Source organism: Lagopus leucura, unplaced genomic scaffold (assembly GCF_019238085.1).
Source record: "Lagopus leucura isolate 7727_CA_CO unplaced genomic scaffold, USGS_WTPT01 Super-Scaffold_797, whole genome shotgun sequence".
Taxonomy (NCBI): Eukaryota; Metazoa; Chordata; class Aves; order Galliformes; family Phasianidae; genus Lagopus; species Lagopus leucura.
The window spans coordinates 1,249,368-1,260,873 of NW_024962259.1; the positions used below are offsets into that span (position 1 = coordinate 1,249,368).

The 11,506-nt window shown below is 45.4% G+C and overlaps 1 protein-coding gene across 2 annotated transcripts in view; it reads left to right on the forward strand.

Annotated features, from left to right (window-relative positions):
- The first annotated feature begins 830 nt into the window (after positions 1 to 830).
- LOC122176633 (ATP-binding cassette sub-family A member 10-like) overlaps positions 831 to 11,506 on the forward strand; it is a 20,845-nt gene continuing 10,169 nt past the window's right edge. Inside the window, exons 1-20 of one of the 2 annotated variants that reach the window (XM_042865313.1) lie at positions 831 to 954; positions 1,137 to 1,340; positions 3,220 to 3,329; positions 3,830 to 4,040; positions 4,435 to 4,593; positions 4,764 to 4,864; positions 5,441 to 5,667; positions 5,933 to 6,071; positions 6,419 to 6,604; positions 6,745 to 6,892; positions 7,426 to 7,597; positions 8,053 to 8,111; positions 8,522 to 8,632; positions 8,723 to 8,898; positions 9,088 to 9,207; positions 9,473 to 9,611; positions 9,829 to 9,919; positions 10,176 to 10,315; positions 10,815 to 10,931; positions 11,053 to 11,245. In XM_042865313.1, the coding sequence (XP_042721247.1) occupies positions 3,228 to 3,329; positions 3,830 to 4,040; positions 4,435 to 4,593; positions 4,764 to 4,864; positions 5,441 to 5,667; positions 5,933 to 6,071; positions 6,419 to 6,604; positions 6,745 to 6,892; positions 7,426 to 7,597; positions 8,053 to 8,111; positions 8,522 to 8,632; positions 8,723 to 8,898; positions 9,088 to 9,207; positions 9,473 to 9,611; positions 9,829 to 9,919; positions 10,176 to 10,315; positions 10,815 to 10,931; positions 11,053 to 11,245 (2,591 nt within the window). In that variant the 5' untranslated portion in view covers positions 831 to 954; positions 1,137 to 1,340; positions 3,220 to 3,227. Of the gene's footprint in view, positions 955 to 1,136; positions 1,341 to 3,219; positions 3,330 to 3,829; positions 4,041 to 4,434; positions 4,594 to 4,763; positions 4,865 to 5,440; positions 5,668 to 5,932; positions 6,072 to 6,418; positions 6,605 to 6,744; positions 6,893 to 7,425; positions 7,598 to 8,052; positions 8,112 to 8,521; positions 8,633 to 8,722; positions 8,899 to 9,087; positions 9,208 to 9,472; positions 9,612 to 9,828; positions 9,920 to 10,175; positions 10,316 to 10,814; positions 10,932 to 11,052; positions 11,246 to 11,506 lie in introns of those variants that run through there. The other variant, XM_042865314.1, reaches the window with a different exon arrangement.

Consider the following 11,506-nt stretch of genomic DNA (forward strand, 5'->3'; position numbering starts at 1 on the left):
GCAGATGTCTTCTCTTGATCACCTGCTTGCCAAGGCTGTCTCTAATGAGAAGATCATCATAACAGAAGTTTCCTCTTCATTCGGGTCATGGGGTGTTTCTCCATGTTACCAATTGCTCTGTTTCCCTGCTCCACCAGCCTTTGGGACTGGAGATTTGGGTGATGAGGTAGCATCGTTATGAAGGACGCAGCTGTGAGACCCTCACCCATGCCGTGAGCTCCCTGAGGCACTTGGATGCTGGATACAAGTGCAGTGAAGTGAGTACAAGGGGCATAGATGAGGCAGGTGTGGATGATGCAGGTGAGTTATACAGATGCAGGTGAGTTACACAGTATGTAAATGACTGCACTTAGCCATGGGCTGCTCCTGGTGGGACAACTTCCCAGTTGGGCCACTCCACACCACTCCCAAGAGCTGCTTTCCATATGGATCTCCATCTACCTCAGGAGTTGTGTAAGGACATCCTTGCTTGAGAGTTGAGACCCGCTTCTCTTCATTTCCCCACTCTTTGCAAGGCGATGTAGTGGCATACTCTGCGTCCTCCTTTACAGCACCTCGAAGCATATCTGAGTCCGGCTGTAAAACGTGTGAATGTCTTTTAAACGCTAAAGCAGAGGGAGCATCCCTGCCCCTGTCCCATCCCAGCTCCTGCATCCCACCGCCGCCGCGGGGCAGACGAGTTCCGCAGCTCAGCCCCAGGCAGGACAACAGCAAAGCGTGCCCGCTGTCAGTCCCACTTGATTTAAACGTTTGCAAGAAGCTTTGTAATGCAAAGGGCTGTTCCCATCCAGGTGGCAGCACTTCGCTGCTGCTCTTACACCGGGACTCGGTGCGTTGAGTTTGCAAAGAAAACCGATGTCAGGAAACGGGCGACCTTCCCTCCTGCAGCAGTGTGCTGGAGTAGCTCAGTTGAATTCTCTGTGCTGAGAAGCGTAAGGATTTGCCAGATAAAGGGTATGTGTATTGCTTATTGTTGGGCTGAATTTTCCTCTCTTGGCTGAGACTCAAGAATTTCCCGAGTAACATTTTTTCCTTTTTCTTTTTTTTTTTTTTTTTTTTTCCTTCAATGAAATCTGCCTGGACAACTCCACAACAATACGCTCTGTTTGCTTTTTATAACGTAAATAAATCTGAAGCTCTGCCAAAGAGGAAGAGGGGGAAGTGAGGGATGGCGTGAGGAATGCCTTTTGGCAGCAATGTCCATGTGAAGGAGTGGTTGTGTGAAGAGAAGGGCTCTGAGCAGCGCTGCAACCACTGGCCAGAATCTCCCCGGCAGCCCCACATCCAGAGGTGCATTGCACAGAGTGAGCTTTGGATCCCTGTCAAACCCTCCCATTAAGGTAAGGCTCAAGCATTCTTCTTAAAACAAGAGAAAAACAGTATTTCAGAGAGATGAAAGCACTCAGTAATTAAGCATAAATAATGTTGGGTGAACACGGATGCAGGAAGATGGGTCAATGGGTGCCTTGGAACAGGCTCAGTTAAGGTTGGGATTAAATTTATTAGCATTGTAAGCATAACAGAGGCATTTTAACCTCTGATATAGAGCAAAAGGAGCTCTGTTTGCAGCAGAGGTGTATTTCTGGCAGTTCCTTTTTCTAGGAGAACATGGTACGATTCAGCTACGTTTAGTATTTTAGGGCATCCAACACACATAGGAGCAAAGCAAGCTAAAGATGGAACTAAAAAAAAGAAAATTGTCTTTCACTCCTAGAAATTACCACTGAGATTGACTGGGACCAGGCAGAGCTGGGGGTGGCAGGGAGGGGACACTTGGGACATCTGCATTGGGACCCAGTGGCCAGCTCTTCATCCCACTGCAATCTCCTGGGTGTGAAGCTGGAACTCTGGCTGTGTGCCAGCTTGTCCAAGTGTAGGTTGGCTTCACCATCTCAAGGAAGCCTAGAGATCATCATAACAAGCTAAATTCATATTTTATATGCTTTGTGAGGGATTCTGTGGTGCAAGAATCCATTCAGAGCGTGATGGTCAAATAGCAGATTCCTGTCCCTACTCTCCCAAAGTGTCCCACAGAGGTAATACAGTTTGTTGCAGCTGTTTGAGTGTTTGGTGCCATTGTGTCACCCCAGCAGAGCGCGGTCAATCCTTGGGCTGGGCACTCACATCCCTGAAGTTGGCTGATATCAAACATCCATGTGGGTGAAGTGGAGGATAATAAGAGAGGGGGTAACATGAATATAAATATTTGAAGAAGATAAGCTGCGCCTTGACTGTCAGCATTGTGAGGCATCATTCCCCAGAGTGTATTAGGAGCTTTGGAAGGGTTTGTTTTCTATGTGCTCTTGAAGCTGCACCTGAGAATTTGCATACAGAAGACCAAGAAACCATGGTCTGGAAGTGTACTTGAGCAGCAGAGCAGTTTGGCTGTGGGAGTTTGGTTTCTCTTTCACATTTGGGTGCTTTCTCCTTTCACTCACTTCAGTTACCCATGACTATTTTCCTGATGGTTAACACGGACACATCTGTTCTGCAGCGCTCCTCTGACAACGCACGCTACGCCTTGCTTCTTTAAGGCTCCATGCAAGTGTTGGTTGTCATCTGGGAAACAATCACTGTTTTGCTTTGACCACAGATTTGAGGATGTTGCGAGATCTTATGGAGTAACCCACCACTGCACACTCATGGTTGCTTTTTCTCTGCTGCTCCCCATGAGGAGCTCCGACAGCGCAGCTCTCTGAAAGCGCTTCCAAGAATTTGTTCTCTCGTAGCTCCCAGTTGCCTTCAGTTGATTCTGTTTTCTGCCTGAGCTCAGCTTGTACCGTGGCCAAGAATTTCTCAACACTTGGTGTGAAGCCTAAAGCACGCTAAAATCACATGCGACTAGAATCTGTTGATTTTACTCCACTATATTTTTGTCACTTCTTGGATATTCAGGCCACCCAAACCAATTAGGTCATGCAGTCTGATTTCCCTTTTGTATTACCGAGTTAACTCCTCCCAGCCTTACCATGCTAAAGCATGGAAGAAATCTGGATTACAATTGGTGTCATAGTGCTGAGCTGCAAGGATGAGGAACGCACTGATGACAACAATGGCTTCTGGTGCAGGACAGAGTCAAGGACCAAATGGCTTCGGCTCCTTCTCAGGGAAAGGAAAGAGTGTTTCTGGCAGACAAGCAAATGCTGTGCAAATAAAAACAGTCACTGATGTTTTAGCATTGTTGTATCTGAAAGCAATTAATTTATTCTATTTTTCTAGGTAGAAAGATGAGGAGACGTCAGAGAAATCTGAGTGTGTTCCAGCAAACTAAAATTCTCTTGTGGAAAAATGTGCTTATCAAATGGAGGATGAAAATGCAGAGTTTTCAGGTAGGTTAAAAAAAAAACAAACCGTGAAGTGGCCCCTGAAGATGGTTTAATCTCTGCCTTCCTCTATACCTCCACCTTTTTCTGTAGTGTTAAAGTCCATTTCAAATGCTCAGTTTGTACCACGGCCAAGAGTTGCTCCAACACTTGGTGTGAACCTACAGCACGTTAATATTACATGTATCTAGATTTTGGGGATTTTGGCTGATCATGTTGTCGTCGTCTCTTGGATATTTGGGCCACCCAAGCCAATTGGGACTGACTGGGAATGAACACATTTACCTTTTCATCCGGTATATTTGTCTTCTGGATGACATGGAAGAGCACAGATGGGTTCTCCAAGCAGAGCAAATTTCTGAGGAGATTTGCACAACACAACGACCTCGTTAGTCAGTCACTGACCAAGAAACCAATGCAACTCAGTGCCTTGTTTACCCTGATCCAACAGAGATGCTCCTCTACTGCTCTAGCATTAAATCCCCTTTTCTACTCCCCTCACCCAGGAGTGGATGCTGTCCCTGCTCTTCCTGCCACTGACGTTCATAGTGAGCAACTTCATGATGTACATCCCCTACCCCGAGGTGCCGCACAGCCACCTGGGGCAGCTGGATGATCCTGCCTACAATGCCACCGGAGTCACCATTGCTTTCACACCCGCCACTGCAGCCACCAGGCACATAATGAACACAGTGGCTGCAAAGTCTGTGATGACAGGTATGATTTATCTTTCAAATGCTTGTCTTTGGTGTTATTCAACCTTTCATACACATGTTTGTGTTTAAGTTGAGACGGGTTGAGATTGGGCTGCGGGATCTTAGAGGTCTTTTCCAACCTTTAGGATTCTATTATTCTATAATTTTGTACCTTACAACTCTACCTGGCCTGATGTTCACAGTGTAGTGAATAATACCACTGAGTCACATCCATTCACTTATTTCCAGGTACACTTCTCAGTGTGAAGTATTTAGGGGGGCCACAGATGCGCCCTGTCCAGTAATGAGAACTTGAGAGGGCAGGTGCAACCTCACCAAAGCAAGATCTACACCCACAGCTTGTGTTTTGCATTGCAACAGAAACTCATTGCAATATTTCGTCTTTTAAACCCTAGGGATAAAACTGGAGGCACTGGACACCGAGAGAGCCTTGGAGGAAGCCTGGATTTTGAATAAAGAGATTATAGGAGTTGTATTTAAAAACTACTTCTCCTATCACCTCCGGTTTTCTGCTGAGAACGTGGTTTTTCCAAATGAAAACCTTGAATACATAGGTACCCAGCTGTTTTCTGATGCTGTTTGATGCTCTTACTAAAATGCTTTTTTTTTTTTTTTTTTTTTTTTTTAAGCTATTGGTTCCTGCAAAGGATCTTAATCTTGTTTTCCTCTTCTGTTAAATCAGTTGTGTGTGTATGAGTGATGCCCTTTTTCTCCATCCCTGCAGATACCTGTTACAATTACTCAGAGCACTACTGTGAGAGCCCCAGGTACTGGTACCAAGGTTTCCTGTCCCTGCAGTCCAGCATTGATGCAGCTATTATAGAGGTAAATAATAGTTATGAACCTCAGTACATCTCCTTTTAGAAGATACGTATCTTTCTATCTTGGAAGGACAAATTTTTCTGTGACAATAACAAGGGATGAGCTTGTCAGAAAACCTCTCCAGAAAAAGTAAATGCTGCCTGAGTATTACTGGCAGTGACAGCAGGGACTTGGATAGGATCAGCAGTTTCCTGCAGAAGAAGCTGGGTTTCGATTTCATTTTGAAGCGCTGTGCTGACTTTCGTTTCTCTTCAAAATTGCATTTATTCCTGAAGGCTGGGAACCAAACGCAACGCCACTGCTTGGTTTAGTGTATTTCCCAGGTGTCGTGGAAAAGGCAATTCTTGGGTAGCACAAACAGCTGCTGGGTGTGTTGGCTTTGATAGATGATGGAGGGAGTCCAACCGAGCCCTTCGCATTAGACTTTACTGCATGACCCCCTGATGTCTATAAGGCTGCATTAACAAGTAATATTAAAAAGGCATTCTATGTCAGATGAATCAGAAGATTCGTTGTACGGCCACAACTCACTGTAGAAAATAAACTGAATGTTAATATTTTGACCTTGAATTCCTTTAGGTGGTGGCAAATCATTCTGTTTGGGAAGAAATGAGAACAATTGCTGGTGTGCGTGCGAAGTCCCGGAGTGTCATCTCCTCAATTACATTAGAGTACATTTATTTCATGATTACTATTGTGATGTGCTTCTCTTCATTCATGTATTTCTTATCTGTGAATGTCGTAAGAGAAAAGAAGCAGCTCAAAGTACTGATGAAGTTGATGGGGCTACACGATATGGCATTTTGGTGAGTTCTTTTTTAACTACTGGGCACTTTCATAGTATGTTAAATTAAATGGGTTTCTGACTACTCTAAGGACAAACCAGAAGGGCTGAACATGGCCATTCCTCTTTGGGAACTTCCTAAAGTGGGCCATGCTCTCTGCTCTGCATAAGATATGGTTGGGTTCGCTCTGGGAAATAGGTGATGCTTTAATTAAAAACAGTTCTGCCATCTAAACGACTTTGCAACAACATTACACAGCCAGATAACACTAGCTCTCCACCTCCAGGCTCTCCTGGAGCCTGCTGTATGCCATCTATGTGCTGGTCCTGTCCTGCCTGCTGACTGCCCTGGTGGTGCAGGAGAGTTTCTACACCAGCAGCTTCTCTGCCATCCTACTGCTGTTTTTCCTGTATGGCCTTGCATGTGTAAGTCGGATTTGAGAGAGGTTTTCTCACTGCATGCTTTACTGATGTTTTGATGAGCATAAACATTGCTCCAGAGGCATGAGCACTGTGGTCAGGGTTGTATTTGTGTTTGGCCACACGAAGTGAAAAAGCTGAGTGGGTTCCCTGCCTCAGTGAGTAGTTTGAGTTGTAGGCTGGCTGTAACAGACCCGATTGAAACTCAGGTCTACCCACTGAGAAAGGACTTCTGTCATATTTTATTACACAGCCCCAGCTCACCAGAGACCTATTTGCCTGGCAAGAGGCATTACTGCTAGTTAAGGATACTTATCTCCTCCAGAGCTTGAAGGACATTTCTGTTCTTACAGGTCCACCTGGTCTTCATGCTCTGCTCCCTCCTGAGAACATCAAAACTTGTGGGCTCCCTGGGGTTCCTCATCACCTTCCTCTTCGGCTGTCTGAGCCTCTCAGTGCTGATAGAAAACCTTCCAGAACCTTTGAAGTGGTTTCTCAGCCTCTTTTGTCCTTTTGCATTCAATGTTGGCATTGCGAAGGTATGGGGCATCATCTCAACAGTCAGTGGGTCAATGGAATAGGAGGTTTGGGGATTAAAAAAGTTAACAGCATCCATGACTCGATGTCACTCGCATAATTTTTCAGCATGGAAATCCTTCTACTTTGCCCTTTGTTTCAGATTTTCAGTTTGGAAAGATATGGAATAGGTTTCTCTTTTTCTAACATCATGGAGGAATCATACTTTTTACTTTCAACCTACATTATGCTGACCTTTGACTCGGTCTTGTACATGCTGTTAGCTGTCTACTTCGACAAAGTTCTGCAGGGTAAGTGTGGCTTATGCTTATACCTGTACTTTCCTCCCTTTTACTTTTGAATTATATGGATTTTGTGTGATAGCTCCTCACAGAAACGATGGGCTTCTACCTTGCCTGCATCAACCAAAATAGATTTTGGACTGAAAAAGAAAATATTACACCTCTGAGGGACTTTTCTATCCCTGAGATGTTCTGGTAATTCCCAGATCAAAGGCAATGAAGTATTTAGTATTTTGTTTTCCCTTCTATTTTTACTTACACTGTCACTGAACTGTTCATGAGAAAAATAGGGTTATTTTATGATGGGCACTATATTAAATTATTATATAAATGATGAAATTAATTGGAAAGTGCCTTGAAGCCACCTTCTCGTGCTACTTAACCCAACTCCTGTGCACACTGATGAAAATTCCCCAACCTTTCAACGGGACAGAGCACCAATTTCGAGGCAGACAGGTAGTTTTCAGAAGTATTTACCATAGGATGGCATTCTGATGGTGCCTTCAATTAATGACACACCATTTTTTACGCTGTCATGCCAGGGAAATACGGCATCCCAGCCCCACCACTTTTCTGCCTGAAGCCCTCGTATTGGATGCTGAGCAGGAGGGGCTTTCCTGGGGAAGGACACAGAGGTGCTGGGAGCCTTGAGGAGCCCTCAGGAGACGATGTGGAGCCGGTGCCCCTCGAGTTCAGGGGGAAGGAAGCCATCAGGTTGGAACTGAGGATCGTGCTGTTCGGTAGCTTGGATCAACGCTCCTGCTGGCACCGTGTTGCCATCAGCTCTGCTTCCATCTTCACGTGGTTTTGTTTACATTAGAGTAAAATGTTGATGTGATAAATAGATAATTCAGGTCCCCGTAAACTCTCTGCTGTTTACTTTGCCATGGACTTTGGTAAATTGCCATTACAGACAACAAGGAGAACCTGGAGGGCAGCCTGTTGCAGAGGGGCCACCTGTCGCAATGGGGCTGGCCTTGTCTTTGCAAGGCTTGGTGCCAGTTAGCATGTGCCAGGTAGAAGTGTCCACATCTGTACACAGAGCACTCAAACTCACACTTCCCATGCCATTTCTGCCATTTTGAATTCAGACCCATACGAATAAGAAAGGACACCTAAATGCACTTACAAGAGCGCTGAAATAATCTCTGCCTTTCCTTCCTTTTTAGGCTCCACAATATTAAAAAAACATACAAAAAGAAAGACAAGAAGACAGAAGCCTTGAGAGGTATGAAAGCTGCGATATTAATTTCTGCTAAAGGAGAAGATTCACAGCTCTGCATATATTTCAGATGATCAAAGAAAGAAAACAATACTTGCATTGCTTGAAAAATTGTCCAAAATATTGATGCAACTGGTTACTACTTTATTCACTTTATACCCACTGATTTTCCATTCCTCCAAAAAGTAAAGAGAATAAGAAAGCTTTTTTATGTCTTTTCAGCTAATTCCAGAGCGGCTTCTTCTGCCTTCAGTTTTAGTTTTGCAGAATATTTCCTCAATTTTCCTTAATGGACTTCTGACTAATTACTGCTGCTTAGTTCTTATATTTCTGGACCTGCCTTGCCTTTGACAATGAACAGAGGGAAGTAAAACCTCCTTTTTTTTTGCCCCAGATTGGTGTTGTTTGTGTTTTAGGTTTGACTTTAAATATTTACGAGGGTCAAATCACTGCCTTGCTCGGCCACAGTGGGGCTGGAAAGACAACACTGTTAAATGTGCTCAGCGGGCTGACTTTGCCTTCTGAAGGTAGGATGGGACTGGTAAGCTGAAATGAGTGAGCTTCAAAGCTGCAAAGCCCAGCTTGTTCCCTGTCATCACATGCATTTGTATAAACAGGCTCTGCAACCATCTATGACTACAAGCTGTCAGAGATAGGAGACAGGGAAGAGATCAGAGAGATGGTCGGTGTCTGCCCACAGTTCAATGCGCAGTTCGAAGTCCTAACGGTGAAAGAAAATTTGCAAACCTTTGCAGAGATCAAGGGCATCAAATCCAAAGAGGTAGAGCGAGAGGTAAGAGCAAGTTCCCCTGTAATGCGAGCCTGGGGCCTTGGTGCGCCCATAGCAAGCTAACCTTGGTTCACCCAAAGCAACCCAGCATACCCTTAGAAATCACTTATTTGGTGCCAGCCACACCTCTTTTGTGGTTCACAAAGGACAGACAGATGCTTCTGGGAATGGGCTTTCTTGTGTTTATTGTAGGTGCAAAACATGTTGGAACTGCTGGATATCAGTAGCGTGCAAGACACTCAAGCTGAGAAATTGAGTGGTGGGCAAAAAAGGAAGTTATCCATTGGGATAGCCATGCTTGGGAACCCACAGGTAAAGCAGCTCTGTAATATACAGAATATTCAGTAATTTTAAGGTGGCCAACGTTATTCCAGAAAGATGGTAAATTCTTTACCTTAATTTTGCACATCTAGTTTAAAGCAGAGTCCCCTGAGCAGTGCCCAGAGCGGTTGCTCCTGCACTCCAGATGGCCTGGCTCTTGTCTCCAGGACCTGAGGCTCTCAGGGAACACCAACCCCACAAGCCGTGCAACCATTCCTTCAGTGGGGATCAATGTCTGATCTCATCCCGTGTGCAGGTGCTGCTCCTGGATGAGCCGACGGCGGGGCTGGATCCTCTTTCCCGACACCAGGTGTGGAGCCTCCTCAAGGAGCACAGAGATGGCCGGGTGATCCTCTTCAGTACCCAGTTCATGGATGAGGCCGACATCCTCGCGGGTAAGCAGAGGCTCAGCATCCCTGCAGAGCATCCCTGCATCTGGAAGTCCTTTTCTGGGCCAGTCAACCTGGGATGAAAATTCGGATCGTGGGATCTACCCTCAGAAAAATACAAAATACCACTGAACTGCCCGTGGGAGGTCCAGATGTAGGGAAAAAAAGATGAAATCACTGCTCTACATATTAAAATCTTCTTGTGCTTTTTTTTTCTCTGTAGACCGCAAGGCTTTTATCTCACGTGGGAGGCTAAAATGTGTTGGCTCCTCTTTGTTCTTGAAAAAGAAGTGGGGGATCGGCTATCACTTAAGGTATGCACTTCAGCTGTACCGACAAGGGTCTGGGAATAGGCATGAATCCACTAAGATGATTGTAAAAAGGAAATTCAAAACAGCACAGTGAGCTGAATTCACATTCAGTTGAACTAGCTGAAGGTGTAATTTACTCCAGAGTAAAGAATGAAGTACAGTTTGATGCATCCTAGCAAATACAGCCTTGCTTCCATTTCATTTGCTGTTTGTTTAGTTTTCAATACTGACCATTTGCTTTTTCCTTTCAATTGAACAGGATCCATGTCAGTGATTCTTGTAATGTAGAGAAGGTGACATCTCTGGTTAAGCAGTACATCCCCAGTGTCATGCTCTTGGGACACGGTCAATACGAGCTGAGATATAAACTGCCATTAGAAAACGTGAATAAATTCCCAGGTAATGGTTACGAAAATAATTCAGAATTGTCCATAGAAAAGGGAAACTGAAATATACGTGAGGAAAGAGAAATGAGGAACTTCTGCAAGGATCTCATGAAGACTACTAAATCGTTGCATGCAATGGCCACTACCCCATACCTGCTGCAGCAGTTGTGGCCATCAGTCTGGCAGTCCCATAGCCCTGCTGCCTGAAATGTTGATGCTAAACAGAAAAACCTGCCTGTGGCAGGAGGTTGGAACTAGGTGATCTTCAAGGTCCCTCCCAACCCAACCCATTCTTTGATTCTGTGATTCATTCTATGAAATTTTCACTGAACTGTGAATGTGGCAGTTTGGGGTTCCCTCCAAACACCCTGCTTGCTGGCAGTTATTGCTTTGCTATTTTCCCTATGACTGGAGATACCCCACTCTGTTTGACTTCACCTCTCCAAAGTCTGGTCTGTAGTCACGCTTGTGTTTGACACCTTGGTGGCACTGACCATACCTCTGTCACACAGATCTGTTCAGAGGCCTCGACGCCTGCTCTCACCTGGGAATCATCAATTATGGAGTTAGTATGACAACCCTGGAGGATGTCTTCCTGAGACTGGAAGAAGCTGCAGTGGACCAAGAAGGTACAATTGTGGCTGCCAACACACAGCCCTCAGCCAAGACAGCAGCTGCTTTACAACCACCCCAACATCGCTGTATAGAAGCTGGTTTCAGACATAACAGCATGTGGAAAACTCTCTGCAGATAAGTGTGTCTCTGGGGAGCGGGCAGAAGGAGGAGCACGGAGCCCAGAGGAGATGGAGTCAGGCTCCCTGCTGCTCTCAGACACTGAGAGGATGACAGTCAGCTGCTGGGCACTCTGGAGGCAGCAGGTCTCTGCCGTGGCATGGGTGCGCTTGCTAAAATTCAAGAGCTCGGTGAAGAACCTCCTCTCCATGTGAGTATAACAGGGATGCCCTTGTGCAGACCTGGAGCTGGGGGCAGTCACAGGAGGGGGATGATCTTCATAGCCCTGTTCACATGAGCATTTGGAGTAACTGATATCGGGTCTTGGCTATGAATGATCTTGACAATCTGCACTCAGAGAAGAGAAAAGCAGATTGTTTTCCATTGCTGGTAAATATTAAATCTGCCGCAAACACAAATGCCTCTCCTCCCTTCCTCCCTTCCTCCCTTCCTCCCTTCCTCCCTTCCTCCC